Genomic DNA, 24278 nt, shown 5'->3' with positions numbered 1-24278 from the left:
CAGACCTGCTGAGTTTCCCCAACAATTTCTGTTTTTATTTCTGATTTCCAGCATCTGCAGCTCTTTGGTCTTGTTTTTGGTTTAATGCTATTAGAGAGTCCGACTGAGCCCGACAGTATCGGTTGTCCTCACCATCACTTCGCTCTTCTCACTCATTCTCTCAGCCTTCACTCCTACCTCTGTCCTAACAGCCTCTGGGTTTTACAAAGTCCCTGTCTATCCAAAACTACTGCAGTGTCAGCTGCAGCTCACTGTCATTCTCAATTGAGGGTTCAAGACTCACTCTGTGCACATGAGCACAAATTTGCAAACTGATGCTGTTGTGCTGTGATGAGGCAGTACTGCTCTGCTCTCTTTCAAGTGAGATTTAAAACTCAGGGTTTTATCTGTTCTCCCTGGTGATTTGGAAGAAGAGCTGGGGAGTGATCTCTCAGTATCCCGGACAATACTCCTTCCTCAGTCAATATCACAGAAACAGAAAACACATTGCTGCTTGCTGTGTGCATTTTTGGCTGCCACATCTCAATATTACAATAATGACTCCACATCAAAAGTGATTCATTGGCTGCAGAGCATTTTGGAGGCATCCTGAGGTTGGCACGGACACTATATAAATGCAACTCTTTCTTGTTTCCTGATTTTGCCTTCTCCCCAGTGCTCCTCAGTTTGACACCACCTGAGCCTCAGGCTTTCACTTTGATTTCTATGTTTAAATTCACATTGGCAAAAACAATCCGTGGTTACTGTTGCTGAGTGAACACCCACCTCCGACAGTGCTGAAAGTGAGCTATTGCTGTCAAGGTGCAGATTTAGAATTGTGTAAATGTGAATATCTGAACCATGATGAAGATTCAGTTCCTCCAGTTATATACAAACACTGTCATTAAGGATGGAATTTTAACCCTTTGAATTGAACACTGGCAAACTGTTTTAATGCAATGTCATGTCAATACCTCAGACTGTCCCTTAACAAATATTTCCATTATTCTCATTCCTCCCACCTGCCCCCCAGGAAGTGGGGGCACATAATCATGGGAGACGCAGAGCTGGGGCTGATGCTCTCACTGTCTCTATACTGAGAAACTGCAGAGATACAACAGAGAGCCTACACTTTGGAAATGGAGAATGAAGTGGGCGTCACTGGGAGGGGGGGGAGCAGGTTACTAACTACTGGAATTAAATATCCCCCTGCCACAGCCATATGGCGTGAATCATTCATCCATGTCAACTCACAGACAACAGTTGGCAAAACGAGATCAACTCTCTATGATTTGCCAAAGATTTTAAGCATATATTACAAAATCCTTACAATGTGGAAGCAGGCTGTTCAGCCCATCAAGTCTGCACTGCTCCTCCAAAGAACATGCCACCTGGATGGTGGTTCTCCGGTTTCCTCCCACAACCCAAAGATGTGCAGATCAGCTGAACTGGCCATCCTAAATTGTCCCTTAGTGTTGGGTGCATTAGTCAAGGGAATGTTTAGGGTAGGGGAATGGGTCTTTGTGGGTTACTCTTCGGAGGCTCAGTGTGGACTTGTTGGGCCGAATGGCCTATTTTCACACTGTAGGTAACTTAATCACCTAATCCCTGTAACTCTCATGACTTTCATGACTAACCCACCTAGCCTGCACATCCCTGGACACTATGGATAATTTAGCATGGCCAGTCCACCTAACCTGCACATCTTTGGACTGTGGGACGAAACCAGAGCACCCAGAGGAAATCCCCGCAGACCACACAAATTGTTGCCTGAGGCTGGAATCAAACCCAGATCCCTGGTACTGTGAGGCAGCAGTGCTAACTGCTGAGCCACCATGCCATCTGATGAATCCTAAATGACACATGAAGCAAAGATGCTTGAAGAAGACCATGCCTCATCTGTAATTAACCACATCCAACATTACATTGCTGTACTGGAATACCCCCTGATATGAGGCATCCGTTACCTGGTCTGTATCTGAGTGAAAAGAAAGCAGGAATGGGGTTAGAATTGAACATACAGGAGCTCCATTTTGAGGTATACAACATGGGTCAGGCCAGTTTGTCTCATTGACCAGTTCTACTGGTCTTTCCTTCTGGGTTATGAGCTGCAAAGTGTGACGTTCTGTAGATATCTACAGCCAAGGCCCGGAATGAGCCATAGGCATAAAGGTTCAAAGCTCCGGTCACTTTGAGCTTCCCAGGCAATAGGTGCGATCCCGCTTGAAATGACACAGACTCTCCCTCCAAAAGCCTCAGGTTTTGGAGGCAGATCGAGGGAGCTGACCCTCAGTCTATGAATCCTACTGTATATTACCTTCATGGGGCAGCCCTTCAGCCCTTCAGCTCTGTCCTCTCTCAGGTCCAGACACCCTGATTGGTCTCAATTTTTTATTCATTCATGGGATGGGGGCATCACTGGCTGGGCCATCATTTATTGCCCATCCCTAATTGCCCAGAGGGCAGTTAAAAGTCAGCCACGTTGCTGAGGCTCTGGAGTCACATATAGGCCAGGCCTGGTAAGAATGGCAGATTTCCTTCCCCAAAGAATATTAATGAATCAGATGTTTTTATTTTGTCACCATTAGACCAGCTTTTAACTCCAGACAATTTAAAAAAAAATTAAATTCAAATGTCACCATCTGTCATTGTGCGATTTGAAGCCAAAACTCCAGAACACAAACGAAAACAGAAATTGCAGGCTAAACTCTGCAGGTCTGGCAGCATGTGAGGAGAGAAACAGAGTTAATGTTTTGGGTCCATTGAGTATTTGTGCTACCAGACCTGTTGGGTTACTCCAGCAAATTCAGCTTTTGTTTCAGACCTTCAGCATCCACAGCTCATTATTTTTATTCCCAGAACATAGGCCTTGGCTCTGGAATCCACGTCAGCTGATAGGGTTAAATGTCAATGTGTCCAACCATCTCTCCAAATGGACTCAATGCAATGACATCCAGTTATTGCTGCAAATGATCCATAGGTTTGACTTTAAGGCGTTATCTCCATCCAAAGTGGTGCAGATTGTATAATGAGCTCAGCAATGACCTGTCACCTCTGAGGATAGATTTCAAATTTTCATGAAGCATTTGGATTTTGAGTTCTGAAAATTCAGAAGTATTCACAGCCTAACACAGACATTTGAAACTTGATTTTAAGAAAATGCAACCTCATCTTCCACAGCTCCTTGTTTTAAAGCAGTATATTTGCCCATTTCTAGAAAAATAAAAGTCGTCTTGTAAGTTAAGAACATTTATGAAGCAAAATGTCTATCTGAGAAGAAAAAAAACGCTCCCGGTTGCTGTGGGTAAATGGCTTGCAGCAATGTCCAACATCTGCAGAATCTCTTTTGTTCCCAGTTGCACGAGTTAATCTGGTACTTGTCAGGAGCAGAGGTGTGTTGTACCGGAGTTGGCAGACTATGAGCTACTGTCACATCTTCAAGTATGAGATGATGCTGTAATTGATTTATTCTTTCCTTCAAACCTTGCCATTTCATTTCAATTCTTTGTTCTGTGGCATTTGTGAAACTGAGGGACTTCTGCATTGCTCCAGTGCTTTGTAAAAAATGTATGCAATCTTCTTCTTCAAATATTGATCAACCAGGTGGAACGAGAGAATTCCAATTCAAATTCAGAAGTTACATGACACTAGGTTATAGTCCAACAGATTTATTTGAAATCACAAGCTTTCAAAGTGCTGCCCTTTCCTTAGTGAAAATCATTTGTCGATCTGGTGTCGGGTGACTTCTGACTTTGTCCACCCCAGTCTAACACTGGGACCTCCATATCATATTAACAAATTTCATCTCATTCTAGATGGAGACTGGAGATTTTCTAATTGAGAACAAGGAAATGGCAGAGAAGCGAAACTGTTGGGTGGAATCTATTAGGGGTCTAAGTGATATAGGCTTTGTAGCATAATTATGCAAGAAATCAAGTGCAGTGGAACTCGACATCAGAAACGCCTTGCTCCAATTTTTTTGCTTTGATTGCACAATGTTCGGCACCATTTGCGACTCCTCAGAGACTGAAGCAATCCATGTTCAAATGCAATAAGACTGGGACAATATCCAGGCTTGGGCTAACAGTGTAGTGCCCAGAACTGTACACAATACTGATCATCAGTAAAGTGACTGAAGGTGTGATCCACAGTGAGTGCTACTTACACAGCATTAACCTGTACACTGCTACTCAGTTTGGATTCCAACAGGCCCTCAGTTCCTAACTCCATTGCAGCCATGAACAAACACGTTGAATTCAAGAAGGAGGGGGGAGCTGAAGTCAAGAAGACTGCATTCGAGAGAGAATTCTACTGAGTGTGACCTCAAGGAGCCCTAGTAAAACTGGAATCAATGGGTATCGGGGGGGATAACTCTCTGCTGGTTAGAGTTACACCTGGCACATAGGGAAGATGGTTGTGGTTGTTGGATGTCAGTCATCTCGGGGGCGGGAGGGGTGTAGGATCTTAGACTCTTGGATCTTTGGGACTGTTTCTGGGAAGTAGGACCCTGTACAAGAGGGATGGTCTGCATTTGAACCAGAATGGGACTAACATTCTCGCAGGAGGGTTTGCTAATGTTGGGAGGAATTTAAACTTGCAGTTGTAGAAGGGGATACCATATTAGCTCAGTAAGGACATGGCATACTTTATTAAAGGAACCAAGGCAGAGAGGGAGTTCAGCCATGTTGAGCTTCAAGGGAGCAAGGTGAGACTGGATGGCCTTTACTTTAACGTCAGGAATATTACAGGTAAGACAGATGAATTAAGGGCATGAATTGACACATCGAACTGGAGTTGCTATCTCAAGTTGAAGAATGGACAAGACTAGCAAACTAACATTCCGGGATACCAAATCTTCAGGTAGGACAGGGAGGGTGCAGAAGAAATGGAGGTGGTGTCACTTTAGTTAGGGAGGCAGCTAATGCAATAAGCCGGGGGGGGTGAAATCTTGGAGTCATCAAATGAGGCTTTGTGGGTAGGACTTAGGAATAAAAAAGAGGCAGTCACACTGTTGGGAGTGTATTATTGAATCAGTCAATGGGCAATTGAGGAGCAGATATGTTGTTAATTCATTGAGGTGTGTTTAAAAAAAACAAAAGGAACATAATTGTATTAGGGGATTTCAACTAGCTCAATATTAGCTGGGATTGTCATATCATCAAGGATTTAAAGTGGGCAGATTTTTTGTAATGTATTCAGGAAAGCTTATTGTAGAAGGTCCTTGGGGAAGGTACAAAACTGGACCTAATTCTGCAGGTAAAAGTGGAGAAGCAGTTTAGTGATAGCAAGTGCAACACTATATGTTTTAAATTTGTTTTAGAAAAGGGAGAAGATAGCCTTTTTAAAAATAAAAGGTTTGGATTGGGGTAAGGCAGATTTTAGTAAAATACTACAGGATCTGGCCAGAAGATACTGGGAACAGCTCCTCCTGGTTAGACCTACAACAGAACAATGGGTGGCTGCTCAGAAGGCAGAATACATGCTACCTTTCTGGTGAAACGTAGGAGCAACGAGCTCAGAGAACCCTGAATGTCCTGGAATATTCAGAGGATTACCAGGAAAAGAGTATTAGAATTAGCTTTATTATCACATGTACTCTCATGAGTATAGTGAAACGTTTACAAGTTGCCACTTACGGTGCCATTTTAGGTACAACGTTCCTAGGTACAGAGTCTTAAGTACAAATTCTTAGGGAAAAAAGTAAAAAAAAAGAAATTAAAATACCAGCAATAAATTAGAAAAATAGAGAAATAAGAGTTCAGAATAACAGTCCTTCCAATCAGGGCTTCACCTCATGGCTGGGGGTGTGGGTCTGCTCTGAGTCCGGGAGTTCGAGACCACACTGAGGCCAGGGGTGTGAGTCCATGCTGCCGTCGGGAGTTCGAATAGTGCCCATGAAGGAACAAGGAGACCAGCTGTGAGTGGTAGGATGTTACATGCGTATTTCATCTGTCTTCAGTTTGGAGAAGGAAGATGTAGGTACAGAATTTAGGATAGTGCCTTCAGCTGGTTAGCTCAGCTGGCTGGATGGCTGGTTTCTAATGCTGGCTGGTTCCACCAGAATGGGATCAATTCCCAAACCAGCTGAGGTTTCCATGAAGGAGTTCTTCCCTTTCCTGTCATGTGCTAACCCTCAGGTTAAACCACCACCCAGTCATCTCTGTCTGAGACAGCAACCCTCTGGTCTGCTAGGACTATGGCAGTTTTACCTTGAATGAGGATAACATCAGCCCTACTGCAGATTGAGCACAGTGCACTGACCTGCTCCTTGCCCAGTTTCTTTGTGTCTGGAGATTGTCCAGCTTCAATTGAAGCAGCAATGGCAGTCCATCCAATATGTGGCACATTTTGAGGTCTGGGGGCTTGGGAAGGGATAGGGCTTTCTCTGTTGTTCTGTACACCTCTAACCAGCTGTTGTGGGCCCTATTCCTCTGATTATTGCTCTGACTATTTTCTTAAGTGTGTTCTTCCAGGCCAATGGCTTTTCACTTTGCTGCCTTCATCAGCATTGGATCCAATCCTTAGTAAAGGATTCATAAATTGCTGGCACCGTGTATAAATATCCTGACTGGGCTGAGCACCATATTAGTACAAATTAATGAATCTTCATTCATGGTCCTATTACAGAGACATGGCCAAGGAGAGGTTCAATTAGAAACCTCTCCATCAGGTTTCACTTCCATGTGATCTGATGGGACAGGTCATGTTGAGGAAGTGGGGAGACTGCAGGAGCATTGGGACAGGCTCAGAGAGTGGGCAAAGAAGTGGCAAATGGAATACAGTGTGAGAAAGTGCAAGGCGATGATGCACTTCAGTTGGAAGAATAGTAGACTATTTTCTAAATGGGGAAAGACTTTGGAAATCTGAAGTGCAAAGGGACTTGACAATCCTAGTTCAGAATTCTCTTGAGGATAACATGCAGATTCAATTGGCAGTTAGGAAAGCAAATGCAATGTTAACTTTCATTTGGAGAGGAGGGCTAGAATACAAGAGCAGGGATGTATTGTTGATGCTGTATAAGGTTCTGGTCAGACCACATTTGGAATATAGTGAGTAGTTTTGGGCTCTAAGTAAAGATATGCTGGTGTTGGAGGGGGTGCAGAGGATGTTTACTTTATTCCAGGGATTAAAGACTTGTTATCCAAGAAATGGTTGAGGACTCTGGGTCTGCACTCAATGGAGTTGAGAAGGATGAGGGGACATCAGATTGAAACTTACTGAATACTGAGATGCCTGGATAGATGGGACACGGAGAAGATGTTTCCACTAGTGGGAGAGGCTGGGACCCAAGGGCACAGCCTCAAAGCGAAGGATGACCCTTTAGAACTGAGATGAGAATTAATTTCCTCAGCCAGATTCTTTAGAACTCACTGCTGCAGAACACTGTGGAGGCCAGGTCATTGAGTGTATTTAAGACAGAGAAGATAGATTCTTGCTTGGTAAGAGGATTAAGGAGTTATAGAGAGAAAGCGGGAGAATCAGATTGAGAAACATACCAGCCATGATCAAATGGTGGAGCAGACACAATGGACTGAATGGCCTCGTTCTGTTCCTGTCTTATGATGTTATTTAGTATTACTGATACCTATTGGTACGAGGTGAACCCACTACATCGCAGTCACTCACACATATGTCCTTGTTCTTCACCTCCCTGAGCTCCTGCACAAATTGGGAAAGTTCTACAGTGAGAAGTAGACACTTCTATCTCATTCATATCTGTCTCAAAAAACATTGTTTCAACAATCTTTACAAGCAGCACTTTTTTTACATTGAAGTTTATAATTTAGATGGTGGTAGACGAGGACACAGGAAGGTATTGTTCATTTCATTCCATAAGGTTACAAGTGCTGAATTTCAGACAGCCATTATTGAACTAGCTTTATTTATACATCTCCAGAAAGAGTCAGGGCAGTATGACAAAATATTCATCTTGCAATATACAATACTTTCTTCCCACTCAAACAAACCTATCCTTTAAAATGCAAGATATTACACGTGTACATGTTCCTGGAATATAATGATGAAATTTATCATATAATATGACTAAATCTTTACTGTAATCACAACTAAAATGCATACGACCGAGAAAAGATTTACAAGGATGTTACTAGGACTGAGGGTTTGAGTTGTAGGGAGAGACTGGATAGGCTGGGACTTCTTCCCTGGACCATTGGAGGTTTTTAAATTTATAGAGGTTTGTAAATCATGAAAGGCTAGATAAGGGTGAATAGTAAAGGTCTTTCCCCTAGGATAGGGGAGTTCAAAACTAGAACGCATGTTTAAGGTGAGAGGGGAATGATTTAAAAGGCACCTGAGGGGGCAACTATTCCCACATATATGGAATGAACTGCCACAGGAAGTGGTGGAGGCTGGTACAATTACAAAATTTAAAATACGTTTGGACAGGTTGACGAATAGAAAAGGTTTTGAGGGATATGGGCCAAATGCAGGCAAATTGGACTTGTTTAGTTTGGGAAATCTTGGTTGGCATGGATGAGTTGGACCAAAGGGTCTGTTTCCATACTGTATGACCCTATGACATAGAGTGGTTTACCATGAAAAAATATTACACAGCCACTTGGACAGAGATTTTGTAATGGATGTAGTTCTGACAATAAATGTCCTAAGCAGATTATGATGTGGCGGGTGCCAGTGTTGAACTGGAGTGGACAAAGTCAAAAATCATACAACACCACATCGTTGGACTATAATCTAGGGTTGTGTGATTTTTAACTAAGCAGATTAGGTTGTTCAAAAAGTTGCTACAATGATGCTCAAATCTATATACACAAATCCTTGCATTTATCTGTCATAACGTCAGGACACCCAAAAGTGTGTTACATCCAATTAATTATTTTTGAGGTGTAATTATGTTGTAATACAGAAACCAATGTGCACACAACGAACACAATTACACTGACAATCAGTCAATCTCTTGTTGGTTGAGTAAAAGAGATCGCCCAGACTTCTGCAGCTTGAATTGTGCACAAGTCACACCCAGAAGCAAAAAACACAGCAATTCAAGTCAGAGCTTTATTTAGTTTTACATTTTTAATGAGTCTAATGCTTTATTTACAGATTTTGTACTGTAAAACCATCTTGAAAATGGTATAAAAACAGTTTAGGAATCTTCCCAAGGCATGACTTTGGTAGGGAGGTAGCAACATTATGTAACAATTCATACTGGGCATGAACTCAGGTTAAAATTCTTAAAGAACAGGAAAATAGGAATGAACGTTTGCTTGTATGTTCTTCCCATAGAAGAACTGAGTAGTAATTTGGTAAGTAAAAGTTGAAACATTAATACAGTAGATTGAATCCAAACAATCCAATATTATTAATTTTTAAAATGGCATTTCACAAAAATACAATGAATTGCTCGACAGGAAACACACTCACAACAAAGTACAGAATTTGGCTTTATGAAGCAGTTTGAAGGATTAGGAAATTCCTAGTATTTCTGACAGTTGACAGTAGTAGAAATACTAAAGTGACTAGCTGTCACAATGAAGCTCATAAGAGTAACGTTACCTTGGTGCTTACATAATTAGCACAATGTACATAAAATGCCATCGCATGTCCAGTTATTTAAGAGTGAAAATTTAATAGACTGTTCCTTAGATAACTCAAGGTTGTAACTGTTTCTGAAAAGGCATATACAGTATACTTTTTCCAATCATCATGGCAACTTGCTTTAATCAAAGTAGTTGGTTCCTTGAAAATTAATTATCAATGACCAACTCTCTCAATGCACCAGGCTCTACACCCAGATGAAAGTTTCAATATTCTAGAGATCTGCTTTGAAATCAGAATTGAGGAGTTCCTTAGGGATAATGCAGAGCCTGCTGTCTCAGTGCAGCCCTTGGCTTGTTCCGTCCCATCTTGCTTTCTGCCATAGCTGAGCGTCCGACTTTACAGTTTTCTTCATTTATCTGGGAGGTTTCCGTTGGCGGCGGCTGAAAGCCGGTCACAGTGTTGGCCACGTGGACAACATGGACTTTATTGGTGGTTTGCTTCTTCAGGAGACAAGTGAAGACCTGCCTGAACCTCTTGCGAAAATGCTTTGATATCAAAGCGTACACAATGGGGTTGAGGCAGGAATTGGCATAGGACAGGCAGTGTGAAATGAGGCGGAAAGCGTAGGTGGCTTTATTGAAGGGGAAGTAACCAAACCAGAAGCACATGATCACAACATGATGGGGCAACCAACAGAGGCAAAACAGAACAGCGACAATGATGATCATTTTTGTCACCTTCCGCTTTGCTTTCTTGGACTCTGAGATGGTCTCAATGGGATCCACTGATGTCCACAGATACTTGATTGTTCTGGCGTAGGCAAGACTCAGGATTGCAACTGGGATTAAAAAGCCAAAAACAAACGAGGAAACGTCCATTATTTTTCTCTTTCTGTCTTCCCATATTGGCACGCAAATGGGTATTCCCTCATAATGGACAATCTGGTAGTAACTCAAATATGGTCCAGCTAGAATGATGGACAAGGCCCAGATTACAGCAATGGCAGCTGTGGCGTTCCTTGCTGTGCGGAGATCTCGGGATTTCAAAGGGTATCGAATAGCAAGATATCTACAGACATAAAGAAACAAGGGATTTGCATCTATACATCAGCCTTTCATTTTAGTCCCTGAATTAGTTGATGTCTTTACAAGGTTTAAGAACATTTCCAATCCTGGAACCCACTGTAATGCTGCAATACTAATGCAATCCTGACCCTCCAATGCTGCAGGCTCCTTCCATACTCCTGGCCAGCAGCTCTTGCCAGAACAAGACAATGAGCCCAGTCTGTCAGTCAGGCTGGCTTCTGGGTGCAGGAAAGAAAGAGACATATCCTCTGTGGAGTCAAACAGCATTGAGGGAAGTAAGAAAATCCCCTTTGCTCAGAAATCAGCCCTAATGTAGCACATAAATTATAGTCATAGAGTCATACTGCATGGAAATAGATCCTTCGGTCCAGCCCATCCATGGCAAACATAATCCCAAACTAAACTAGTCCCACCTGTCTCCTCCTGGCCCATATCCCTCCAAACCTTTTCTACTTGCATACTTATCTAAATGTTTTTTAAATGTCGTAATTGTATCCAAATCCACCACTTCCTCAGGACGATCATTCCACAGGCAAACCACCCGCTGTGTAAAAACTTTTCCCCTCAGGTCTTTTTAAAATCTCTCTCCACGCACCTTAAAAACCAGCCCCATAGTCTTGAAATCCTCCATCCATGGGAAAAGACAACTCTCATTAACTCTATCTATACCCCTCATTATTTTATAAACTTCTATACGGTCACCTCTCAACTTCCTATGCTTCAGTGAAAAATATCCCAACCTTTCTTTATAACTCAAACCTCTATACCTGCCAACATTCTGGTACATCTTTTCTGAACCCTCTCCAGCTTAACAATATCCTTCCAAAACAGCGACCAGAACTGGACACAATATTCCAGAAGAGATCTCACTAATGTCTTGTACAACCACAACATGACATCCCAACTCTTTTATTCAAAGGACTGAGCAATGAAAGTAAGCATGCCAAACGCCTTTTTAACTACCCTATCTACCTTTGATACAAACTTCAAACAATTATGTACCTGAACCCCTCGGTCCCTCTGTTCTACCATTAATTGTATAATCTGAAGAAGGGTCACTGGTCCCAAAACATTAGCTCTGCTTTCTCTCCACAAATGCTGGCAGACTTGCTGAGTTTCTCCAGTAACTTCTGTTTTTGTGCAGCACAGGATGTCATTAGATTCAGCGTGCTGCAGTGTGCTTTTCAAAACAGCTATATGATTAATCTCTTTTCTAATAGCCTTTTAAATAGTTGTCCCTTCAAGTATTTAACTAATTCCTTTTCATAGAAACTTAATCGGCCTCTGGCAGCTTTCAGTCAGTGCATTCTAGGTCAAAATCACACTTGAGTTAAGAAAAAAGCAGCTCTCATTTCATCATTGGTTCTTTCGTCAATTTATTAATGTGTCAATGGTGAAAAACAATTATTGCGTGTTTGTGGATAGTGCCATTCATGACATTATAGCTAAGAAATATTAACAGATTAGATTCGCCTGAATTCTCTATTTAAAAAGCCATAAGTATTGGTGGAGATTATTTCCCAAAGATCAGTATTGTAATCAGGTACTGCTGTGTAGCATATTGTAATAAATAATTTCTAACTAATGCTGATTGTCTGCTTCCAGCAGGCTTTCAGACAGCACATTCCAAGTCAAACAAATTACAACTTAAAATTATCTTGTGCAGACACAAGATTTAGAGCTTAGGGTTCCATTTTGCATGTTGGAGAGATCTTGTTTGTATGTGGCCTTTAATCATTTCTCCTTATCCAAGAGTGACTGTTGTCTGACCAATAGATGCATGCGAACTCTTTTATTTACACCATTGTACTCTGTAATACACCTCTCACCAGTAAAGATGATTTTGTCCTTTCCTCAGTTGTCCTGCCTGCTAATGCACCATAATTATATACATCGCCCTCTCATTATACTACAAAATCTATTCACATTTATTCCTTGGTTCTCTAACCAATTACTTCAGCTTGTCACCATCGGTTATTGACTCTCCTGCCAGCGGCAACAGCTTCTCCTTATTCACTCTGTCGAGATCCTTCATCATTTGAGCACCACTGCTAACTCTTTTCTTAACCAATGCTGCTTTTTGGAACACAATCTCAATTACTTTAATTACTTCATATAACTAAAATTCCTCATCCTTGGTATCACTTTAATATATCTTGCTTGATCGCTAAGGTCTTGATTTCCTTGCTAAAGTCTGGTGCCCAGAAGTGAACACAATATTGTCACTGAGGTCTATGGCACCAGGGACCCAGCACAGAATAGAAGATCATAGAATCCCTACAGTCTGGAAGCAGGCCATTCAGTCCATCAAGTCTACTCCAAACATCTAAAGAGCATCCCACCCAAACCCACACCCCCATCCTATCTCTGTAAGCCTGCATTTCCCATGGCTAACCCACCTAGCCTGCATTTCCCTGGACATTATGGGTAATTTCCCATGGCCAATCCACCTAAACTACACATGTTTGGACTGTGGGAGGAAGCCAGAGCACCCAGAGGAAACCCATGCAGACATGGGGAGAATGTGCAAAATCCACACAGGCAGTTGCCCAAGGATGGAAACAAACCGGATCCCTGGTGTTGTGAGGCAGCAGTGCTAACAATTCTATTTGAAGGGCTTATGCCCGAGATGTCAATTTCCCTGCTCCTTGGATGCTGCCTGACCTGCTGTGCTTTTCTAGCACCACACTCTGATTAACAATTCTATTTGCCTTAGATGGACAAAACTGAAATGAAACTAAGCCAAATCAATCTTCAAAAACTGTTTAAAAGTTGAATTGATGCTGATTGATATGCAAAAACAATATAGGATACCCCTCTATTAGTTAATGAGATTAAAATGCAAATATCCCTTTATAATATTAGAAAGGTCACTACATTGATGTTAATGATTGCGAGGAGCTCACTATCGATTGTCCAAAATGGCAACAATTTGTCAATGAAGCTGCTCCAAGCTTCAAGTCCCGATGAGGCAGAGCAATGACAGTGACATGAAGAAAATATAGCAAATACAGCACATCGCACTACCGAAGACCTACAGGTTGAGTATTCCCCTATTCTGAGTCGAAGAGTGTGGTGTTGGAAAAGCACAGCTAGTCAGGCAGCATCCGAGAAGCAGGGGAATCAATATTTCGGGCATAAGCTCTTTGGGCCTATTTAGTCGCATGGAACCATAGAGAAAACTCTCAATCCTGAGTCAACATCCTCAAATCAACAGGGGCCAGCTGATGATGATGACCAGAAATGTGTGGGTAAACAGATTAGGAAAAGATCGACAGGCTGGAAATCTTTTCTCATGTAGAGAAAAAGAATAGCTGAGAGGTGACCTAACAGAACTCTTTAAAATTTTAAAAATCCAATAGAAAATAACGTCTTTACCCCAAATGATGAGAATATGGAACCCGCTACCCCAAGGAATGTTTATAATAAATAATATGAAGGCAGTTAAAGGGAAACAGTCAAACATTTGAGGGAGAAGGGTCATGATGGTAGATGTAGAGGAGGGAACAGAACATTGGGGCGGCACGGTGGCACAGTGGTTAGCACTGCTGCCTCACAGCGCCAGAGACCCGGGTTCAGTTCCCGCCTCAGGCGACTGACTGTGTGGAGTTTGCACGTTCTCCCCGTGTCTGCGTGGGTTTCCTCCGGGTGCTCCGGTTTCCTCCCACAATCCAAAGATGTGCAGGTCAGGTGAATTGGCCATGCTAAATTGCCCGTAGCGTTAGGTAAGGGGTAAATGTATGGGTGGGTTGCGCTTCGGCGGGGCGATGTGGACTTGTTGGGCCGAAGGGCCTGTTTCCACACTGTAAGTAATCTAATCTAATCTAATCTAATCTAATAAACACCAGCAAAGACAGGGTTAAGTCAAATGTTTCTGAGACAGATATCCCATGTACTGTGCACATCACTCAGAAGGCCCAAGGCTAAGAAGTTGGAAAGTGATGAGGTCAAAAGTGATCTGGATGTCCTTGCTTATGGGTGGCCAAAAGTTAGCAGGAAGGCACAGCAATCTAATAGGAAGGCAATAGTATGCTGACCTTCATCACAAGAACATTGGATGAAAGCAGTAAAGGTGTCCTGCTGCAATCGTATAGAGCTTTGGTAAGAAGTCATTGAGAATATTGTGTACAGTTTTACTCTCCTTTTCTACGGAAGGAATACTTGCCATTGTAGAGTGCAACACACTCACCGAGTCACAGAAACAGGCTCTTCAGTCCAACTCATCCATGTCAACGAGATTTCCCAAACTAAATTAGTCCCACTTAACTCCCATATCACTCTAAACCTTTCCTATTCATGTACCTGTCCAAATGTCTTTTAAATGTTGTAACTGTACCTCCACCTACAACCTCTTCTGGCAGTATAAGAGCCACCCTCTGATACTCCATGGGATGGTGGTATTATCAAGGAATCATGGAATCATAAGGTACAGAAAAGGCCCTTTGGCCTATTGAGTCAGGACCACCAAAGATATACTTCTACCTACACTAGTCTCAGTTTCCAGCATTAGGCCCAGAACATTGAAGAATTTGCTGACTCAAGTGATCATCCAAGGGCTTTTGAAAATTTGTGAGATTTTCCACCTCAACTACCTTCCCAGGCAGTGCATTTCAGGACCCACCCCTACCCGATGGGTGAAAATGGTTTTCTTCAAATCCTTTCCAAAATTCCTGCTTTCCACTTTAAAATTATGCCCCTCTGTCTTATGAGAAGAGATTGAGGAATCTGGGTCTGTGCTCTAAAGAATTTCAAAGGATGAGAAACGATCTCATTGAAACTTACAAAATTTTTACAATGTGGAACAGATGGAATTAAATGGTGGGTGAGTTTAGAACCAGGGACATGGTATTAAAAAAGAGGTCATTTATGATTAAAATGAGGAGCAATTTTTTTCACTCAGAGGTGGTAAATCTTTGGAATTCCACATCCCGGGGCATTGTGGGAGCTCAGTTATTGAACAGGCTAAACAGCATTGGATATGGCGATAGTGCAGGGAAACGGTGTCTTGACCTGGGTGAATGGCAGAATAGCCTTGAGAAGCTGAACAGCCTACTCCTGCTCCTCTGAAAGTGCCACATATTTCTAGTGAAGGAGCATTGCAATTTACTGTTAAATCAAACTCGAAAATTGAATATTTAATGGCGATTTGGTGAAATGTATTGCTATTCTAAGCCACTCATTTGAGAATCAATTATATGCCAGAGCAAGTAATGTTGGTAAAATTTATTCCACTTGTGATCATCATTTCAAAGATGGTGGCTGAAATTATTTTATTTTAATACTATCCATTGGTCAGTGATAAGCATTCTCTGTTTCTGAAATTATCAAACAAAGGTGGCGATGACAATCTGTAGAATTGCAAATGCTGCCACTTTGCATCTTGTGGCAGTCCTGATAATTCCCACTGCAGGTCAGTTTCGTGACAATTGTGCACAGATTATGTCAAGTTGGAAGAGAATAGATGAGCTGCTGTTCTCAATCGCACTGTGTTCCAAGGTAATTTTTAAAGTCAAAGTCCTCCACCCCCTCAACATTTCAGGTCATCGGCAAAGGAAATAGAAGGCGAGTTGGAGCATTTCCTTTCACACAGTCAATATTATTCTCTTTGCTTAGATGTCCAAAATTAGAATGACAGGATAGCTAGAGTGGCTACTACATGGGTCATTAAAGTGGTGTGTGCAGATTCAGTAACTTTAAATTGAAGGGAAGAAAATTGCTGATCGTTGGGGAACAAATGAGAGAAAGAAGGCTAATTAGATTGTTCTTTCAAACAGAAATGATGGACTGAACAGCCTCCTATTGGGCAGTACAGTTTTATGGCACTGAAACTGGACTTCGAACAAGATCCAGGGTATAAACCACAATATTATTTTTCTTCTTTTTTAGCCTTCCTCCTTCAGAGTTTCCTGCTTTGTGCCTCACATGGGGAAGACAGAAGAGTTTACACTGCATTCGGACCACCTACTCTTCAAGTAGCTGTGATTGAGTTGTTGCCTTAACCTCTTCCTGCTCTTAGCATTTTGTGTTCACTTACCTCCTTTGCTGTAGAATTACAGAAAACCACAGGCCATTTGGCCCAACTGAACCACACCAACCTTTACACTCCAGTCTCCTACCACCTTTTTTTCCTTCTCCCTCACCAGTATAATAAGAGCATAAGAAATAGGAGCAGGATTAGGCCATTGACACTTCAATTTGACACAACACCATTCAATACAACCATGGAAGATCTTCCAACTCAACTCCATTTCTTTCCTATCGCCATATCCCCTGACTCCCATCTGTCTTTCCATTAATTTTCTCCTTGTGATTACCCAGTCTCTCATTAAAAACATTGGTGCTATTCACTTTAATGACCCATGTAGTAGCCACTCTAGCTATCCTGTCATTCTAATTTTGGACATCTAAGCAAATTGAAAGAACTTCTCTGCCCAGACAACAGCAGATATTGGGAAACAACCACCAAGTGAGAACTCATGTACAGCTCTTTTGTGAATGCAGAAGTTATAATATAGGAAGGACATTATTAAGCTGGAGAGGGTTCAGAAGAGATTTAACAGGATGTTGCTGGGAATAGAAGGTTTGAGTTATAAAGAAAGACTAGATAGACTGGGAGTTTTTCCACTGGGGTGTAAAAGATTGAGAGGAGACCTTATAGAAGTTTATAAAATAATGAGGGGTACAGATAGAGTTAATGGCAGTTGTCTTTTTCCTAGGATGGGGGATTTCAAGACTAGGGGACACATTTTTTAAAGTGAGAGGAGAGAGACTTTAAATAAGACATGAGGAACAGATGTTTTTACTCCGAGGGTGGTTTGTGTGTGGAATGAACTTGCTGAGGAAGTGGGTACAATTACAACGTTTAAAAAACATTTGAATAAATACACAAATAGGAGAGCTTTGGAGGGACATGGGCCAGGAGCAGGCAGGTGGGACCAACTAAGTTTGGGATTATGTTCAGCATGGACTGGTTGGACCAAAGGGTGTTGTATGACTCTATGATTCTATACATGTTACAAACAGCACAGGAAGCAGACTCACCTGTCGACTGACACAGCAGCCAATGTGAAGCTACTTGCATACATGGTGAGGTAGATGAAAAAGTGGACCACTTTGCAAAGGATTGAGCCAAAGACCCACCCGTCCAGTGTATAGATGGTGGCTTGAAAAGGAACACAGAAGATAATAAAGAACAGATCGGCTATGCTTAGGTTTAAGATAAAGAGATTGGTTGTGTTGTAACTCATCTGGCCATTCCTCAGCAGCACTGCCAGCACAAGGCTGTTCCCTATAGTTCCGAGTAGGAATATCAGTGAAAAGATGATCGGAACAAAGATGCTTGCAGGCAGGTGATTTGGATTTTCAGAAACCTTCCAGTCATCCGCCATATTGGTATCAGGTGGATGGCTTTACCAAGCAAATGTTGATGAAATTCTGCAAATACATGTAACAATAGAATTAAAACAAACAATGGCAATTAGCTGAATCTTACAGCGACATTCTTCCATTCTTCTTAACAAATACCTCAGCGAGTGAGTTAAAGGATCTAGTATTATGGATGGTGCTCAGCAGTACAGAACAGGAGACCTGGATTCATCTGTAATTCACATTTAATTTTTAAAAATCAGACATATTATGACGTGTGGAGCAGTTAGGACTTGAACAGAGTCTGGGCTAGAGGGAGGGATACTACTACTACACCACAAGAGCGCCTCGGTTCATGTTCAATAACCTGGCCTTAAGCTGGGATGGCTCTATAATCGGTCCTAGCATCGATAATCTAAGCAGAAGAGAAAGCAACTGAGATTCCTACTCTAGGCCATTAGCAATGTACTCCTAATAAAGAGGATGGATTTTGGATGAGGATTAAGCCCAGCTGAATTGGGATGCCTTCCCCACTCAAATATCCTTCAAGAACTCAATGCCCAGACTCACTCACCCAACATGGCCACTGTGGCCAAGTGCTGGATACCAGGCAACATCAGTGAAATGATAACCTGAGAAGAGTGGATCATCCTCAGGGAGAGGAGAGAAACAGATGGGTAATACTGTTAATCGCACCTACACACTCCAATAGCAGCCTTTCATTTATTACTTACACAGGATTTTAAACTTAAAATGATTTCAATACCATAATTTATTTAAAGATAGTTTATAGCTCTGTTTGTCTAGAACTATTTTACAATGTTCAGCATTAAGCATCTAACACAAAAGCAGTGGTTCTAATTAATAAATTAATTGAAACACATTTTGTTGATTAGTCTGATAGAGAAACCCTGTGATTTACTAAGAACACCTTTTCTCATTTAGTGAATTTGGTAGACATCAATTTTCCTCTCCTTTCTGCACTTATCCCTCGCCACGTAAATACTGTCGAACCACATAATAAAAGCAGTAGAAATTACAAATAACCAATCAACTGAGATGAATTTCTAAAACCTACTGCTCAATATTTCATTATTAACTACGAACAGTTGTATAGCAAATCTAGTGTAACACTACAATATCAGAGGACAGTCAGTCAAAAATGTATTATACCCCCAGACCTGCACTCAGCTCTTGAGCTGATCATTGGGTTAATGGTGAATGTCTAAGCGAGGTCATGTATGAATAGCTGATTAGAATGGGCTAGGGGTTAGAATGGGCTAGGGGTTAGAATGGGCTAGGGGGCAAAGTGGGTGAAGGACTAGAATGGTCGAGGGACTAGAGTTGACAATGGACTAGAGTCGGCGAGGGACTACAGTCAGCAAGGGGTTAAAGTGTGCTAGGGGCTAGTGTGGGCTGGGATTAGAATGGACTAGAGGTTAGATTGGGCGAGGGGCTAGAGTGGAATATGGGCTTGTTGTATCACCTTTGTCTGGAATTTCACACCAAATGCTCACACAGTACTGAAACCGGAGTCCCTCTCCTTTAAGCCTGGACTCCAACAATTGACTTAATGTTTCTTTAAACAGATGCAACAACAATAATAAGGTAACTACACCCAATCTTTAATGTGAAGTTACAGTAGGAAACACTGATGTGCTCAACTAAACAACAGTAGGTTTACTTTTCAATCCCTCGAATGTTTTTTTTTATCTTCAATCTCATCACAATCCTATCTCCATCTAATAATGTGATTTACATTTAGCTCCTATGTTCATCTAGTTATTGGATTACATTGGTTTGGCTCACAACTGGTTTCACCTTCCTGTACGTTTGTATACCTAGGTACCTATATTGGTTTTACATATGCATTTTAAATCAGCTTTCTGTTGACTGTTTATATTAATCTGTTTCCATCTCCCTCTTTATATCCAGAAACAGAACCATTTGGTTTTCTTTTCTAGCCCCATGCAGGCATATACATACAGGTAAAAACACATAAAAATTGATGTGTTCTAAACAAAAACGCCATCACATATGGGCATGAAACAACGCATTGTAACATGTGTAATATTATCATGTATATAAAATTGCACAAAAGAATTGAAACAGATATGATTTTTACCTGTCTTACATTGCAAATTAAAAATCCAAAGTGGAACCTTTGGTAAATGGAAATATATATTTATAAATTTTAAATTAATAATCACAACTGTACAGCACTCTGTGTTATTTAACTTACATTCAGGAGGTGTCCTTCAGTGGATTACAATTCAGTCAGTCAACATTCTGCAAGTTGTATTGAATCTGCATGAACAAGCCCTTCAGAATCAATGTTGTATTTCACTTCAATTTCCAACATTCTTCTTCTTCACTGAACACTGTTTGCTGTTCTTCTGTCCAGTGGTCATATTTGCATTCTAGGATATTAATGGAGGAAGAGGTGGGACTGAATATTGGCCACTGAAGGGAGATGCACTCACTTTTCACACTCAGCTTGGTTACAAAGAGGGAGCACTGAATCACAGCACCGAGGAAATAGAAAGCAAATCAGGATTAACTCCTTCACCAGCACATTTCAACCCGTATCCTCTCACTGGCAGTTACTCGACAATGTGTAAAACTGAACAGGTTAATCCTGTACACAAATAAAAAGCAGAACAAATCCAAACCAGTCAATTACCACCTCTCCTGTTTACTCTCAAACATCAGCAATGGAATGAAAGCGGTCATCCACAATATTATTAAGCTGCACTTTCTTAGCAACAACTGCTCACAGCCAGGGCCGTTTAGCTCCTAACTTTAATACAGTCTTAATTTGAATGGGAATTATAGGAAAACTCTCTGCTGGATAGAAATTTAGCAAGCACAAAGGGAGATGGTCGTGGTTGTTCGAGTCAGTCATTGCAGCTCCAAGACTTTGCTGCAGGCTCAAGGTTGTGCCCTAGGCATAAACACCTTCAGCTGCTTCAGCAATCACCTTCCCTCCATCATAATGTTAGAAAGGGAACTTTACTGATGACTACACAGTGTCAGCACCATTCGCGACTCCTTAAAGGCTGAAGCTGTTCATGTCCTAATGAAGTAACACTTCGATAATAGGCTTAGGCTGTAAAAGTCCATTCACATCAGAAAAATGCCAGGCAATATCCATCTGTAAGAAGAGACAACCTTACCATCCACCCATAGCATTCAATGGCACAGCATTGTTGAATAGCCCATTATTGTTTTATCCTGGGAGTTACCATTGATCAGGAACTGAACTGGACTACTCATATAAATACTGTGATTACAAGAACAGGTCAAAGGATATTAGTCCTGTAGTGAATAACACATCTCCTCATATCCCAAAACCTATCTACCATCTGCAAAGCACAAGGAATGTGAAGGAATGCTCTCCACTTGCGTGGATGAGTGCAAATTCAACAAGATTCAAGAAATTGGACCCATTTGAGACAAAGCAGCCAACTGGATTGGCACCACATCCTGAAAATGTCACTCCCTCCATCACTGAAGCCCAGTAGCAGCAGTGTGCACAATCCATAAGATACACTACAAAAATTCTCCAAGGCTCCTTAAAAACCATCTTTCAAGCCCTCAACCAGCACCTAGGAGGACAAGGGCAGCAGACAAATGGGTACACCACCACATGCAAGTTCACTTCCAAGCCACTCACCACCCTGACTTGGAAATGTATGATCATTCCTTCAGTGTTGCTGGGTTTTAAATCCTGGAACTCCCTCTCTAACAGCATTATTGGTCTATCTATAGCACTTGGAATGCCATAGTTCAAGAAGGCAGCTCAGCACCATCTTCTCAAAGGCAACTAGGGATGGAGATTAAATGCTGGCGCAGCTAGTAAAGACCATATCCCCTAAATAAATAAAACTACAATAGAGAACATTTCACATATATCAATATTGCAATTAAATCTTGCTGCATAGAACTAAATTTTTACCAAAGCCAACTACTTTCAGATACTGCATTCTAAATCGTAACAACTTACTGTGTTAAAACAATTTTCCTTATCCTGCTTTAGCCAATTACCTTAAATTTGTATTTTCTAATTACCAACCTTCCTACCAGTTGAAATGGCTACTCTTTATTTACCATATCAAAATGCCTAATTATTTCAAATTTCAAAATTTCTACTTAAATGTCCTCTTGACCTTTTCTGTTCTAAAAATAATTTCATTGTTTTCAATTTCAATCTTCACTTAAGTGAATTCCCTTAACTTTGGAACAAACAGAACTTGAATATGGCTGAAAAGAGAGAAATGTTGCTGAAGCTTTTAGTCTTGTGCTCAACAGGACTAACATAGGAATTCCAAATTTCAAATTATTACAACAATCAATTCTGCAGGACAAAAGCCTGCTGGTTGTTTGGTAAACCAACTCACCTGACCACTGGGCACTGACCACCCTTGATTGGCTACAATGGGCTGGGCACATAATCTGCATGACCGACCTGAGACTCCCCAAGCAGGCTTTCTACTCCTAGCTTCAAACGGGCAGGCGAACCCCAGGTGGATAGAGGAAGCACTTCAGTGATACCCTCAAGGCCTCACTGGTGAAGTACAGCATTACCCCAAAGGCCATAGGAATCACTGGCCCATAACTGTCCAAAGTGAAGTAGCAGCAACCAAGAAGACGTTGAGCTGGAGAGAAAAAGTGGAAGCCAGATGAAAACAGTGCAAGCAGGCGCACTGCAACACCCACCCCTTCCCAAGACCACCTTCTGCCTCCAAGTGTAACTGAGCCTTCAGAAGTGGCATTGTCTGTACAGTCACTTACGGACTCACCTTGAGAGTGGAAGAGAAGTCATCTGTGAGGGATGGCCAAAGATGATGAAATTGACTCAAGCTATTACCAGGTTAGAGCCACATGAGCCAACGTATCTACTGTTGGTTGTGATCCCATGATTAGGCAGCACTTGCTGAACAACCATGAACATAGCTACATATTTATTTCAAAAGGAATGCAGGATTTAAAAAAAAAGTATTACACAAAGCACTTGCAAGACAACACCTAGATTATCATGATGTGTTCTGGACCCCTTATTTGGAATATTCACCGGAGGGATTTTCTTATGAGGAAAGGTTGGGTGTGTTGGGCCTCATTGGAATTTAGAAGATTGAGAGTGAACTTATTGAAACATACAAGATTATGGGAAAGTCTAAGACCAAAGGCAATAATCTCAAGGGGGCCCGTCCAAGATGGCGATGAGGAGGATTTTTTTTTCTCTCAGAGGCTAGGTCAATGCTGAGGTGAACATATTTTTAATCAGTAAGGGAAATGAGGGTTATGTGTAAAAGGCTACAGAGTGGAGTTGAGGATTATTAGAGCAGCATGATTTCATTGAATGACAAAACAGACTTGTTGGGCTGAATGGCCTACTGCCTCTCCTATATCTCATGATTAATACACCAAAACAATTGAAGATAATCAGTTTAGCTCACAGTATGTCTCATTTTATGCTTGCTAGAAGCAACATCAATTAATTCACAAAGGAAAAAAAGAATATGCCCACCTTTTCCCTTTGTTGATTTACCTGGGAGCTTGGATACAGTTAGCTCCCTATTGCTTTTCTCATTGCAATTTGTCAGCCAATCAAAGTCAATTTGCAATCAACATCCTTTTATCTTATAGTATGTATAGCTGTGATTGTTCGAAATTTGGCAGTCTTGTATTTGTCCTGATTGTTACAAGATGAACAGCTTCGGCAACATAATTATTTTCAGTAATATCCTTGCCACTTTTCTGGTAAATGTCTTTTCCACTCTTTCTAGACAGTGATGCCCAGAATTTTTCATTATACTCCAGCTAGGGTCTAACCAGTGATTTATAAATGTTTAATTTGACTTGTTCTTTTGTATTCTATATGGGGAGTCTTTAATGCCCCAGAACAATGAGTAAGGGGAGATGAGAAGAATTTTTCTTAGAAATGGAAACCAAACCCCAACTCACTGTGAGCACTCTTATGCCAATTTAGCCAGGGAAGGTTGAGGGTCATCTGGGACTAGTCTGTAAAAACAATTCAGATTTAAGCTGCAAGGCAGATTCTACTGATTCTGAGGGGCACTTGACCCGAAATGTTGATTTCTCTCCACAGTTGCTGCCAGACCTGCTGAGCTTTTCCAGCAATTTCTATTTTTGGTTCTGACTTACAGCATCCACAGTTCTTTTGGTTTTTATTCAGGTTTCACAGCTGTTGGCTGGGTTGGCACAGTGGTTAGCACTGCTGCCTCACAGCACCAGGGACTTGAGTTTGATTCTAACCTCGGGTGACTGTGTGTCTGGTGTGTGCATATTCTCCCTTTGACTGCATGGGTT

The 24278-nt window shown here is 41.5% G+C and overlaps 1 protein-coding gene across 1 annotated transcript; it reads right to left on the bottom strand.

Annotated features, from left to right (window-relative positions):
- Window positions 1-9015: 9015 nt before the first annotated feature.
- LOC122542305 (galanin receptor 2b-like) lies at window positions 9016-20605 on the bottom strand. Its single transcript, XM_043679915.1, has 3 exons — window positions 20188-20605; window positions 17622-18014; window positions 9016-10563 (listed from the first exon to the last, which is right to left on the bottom strand). Exons 2-3 carry the CDS (start codon window positions 17966-17968, stop codon window positions 9804-9806), a joined length of 1107 nt encoding a protein of 368 aa, XP_043535850.1. The 5' UTR covers window positions 17969-18014; window positions 20188-20605; the 3' UTR covers window positions 9016-9803.
- Between the last annotated feature and the right edge of the window lie 3673 nt (window positions 20606-24278).

The sequence above is a fragment of the Chiloscyllium plagiosum genome, chromosome 39 (genome assembly GCF_004010195.1).
Source record: "Chiloscyllium plagiosum isolate BGI_BamShark_2017 chromosome 39, ASM401019v2, whole genome shotgun sequence".
In the NCBI taxonomy this organism is placed as follows: domain Eukaryota; kingdom Metazoa; phylum Chordata; class Chondrichthyes; order Orectolobiformes; family Hemiscylliidae; genus Chiloscyllium; species Chiloscyllium plagiosum.
The sequence above is the reverse complement of the archived record's forward strand: the minus strand, read 5'-3'. Positions and strand labels throughout refer to the sequence as shown.

Bases quoted from the DNA above. Each gene is read 5' to 3' on its own strand.
- LOC122542305 (XM_043679915.1), bottom strand. From the start codon at position 17,968: ATGGCGGATGACTGGAAGGTTTCTGAAAATCCAAATCACCTGCCTGCA. The intron at 10,564-17,621 runs GTGAGTCTGCTT...TTATGTCTGTAG, and splicing joins GCTGCTGTGTCAGTCGACAG to ATATCTTGCTATTCGATACC.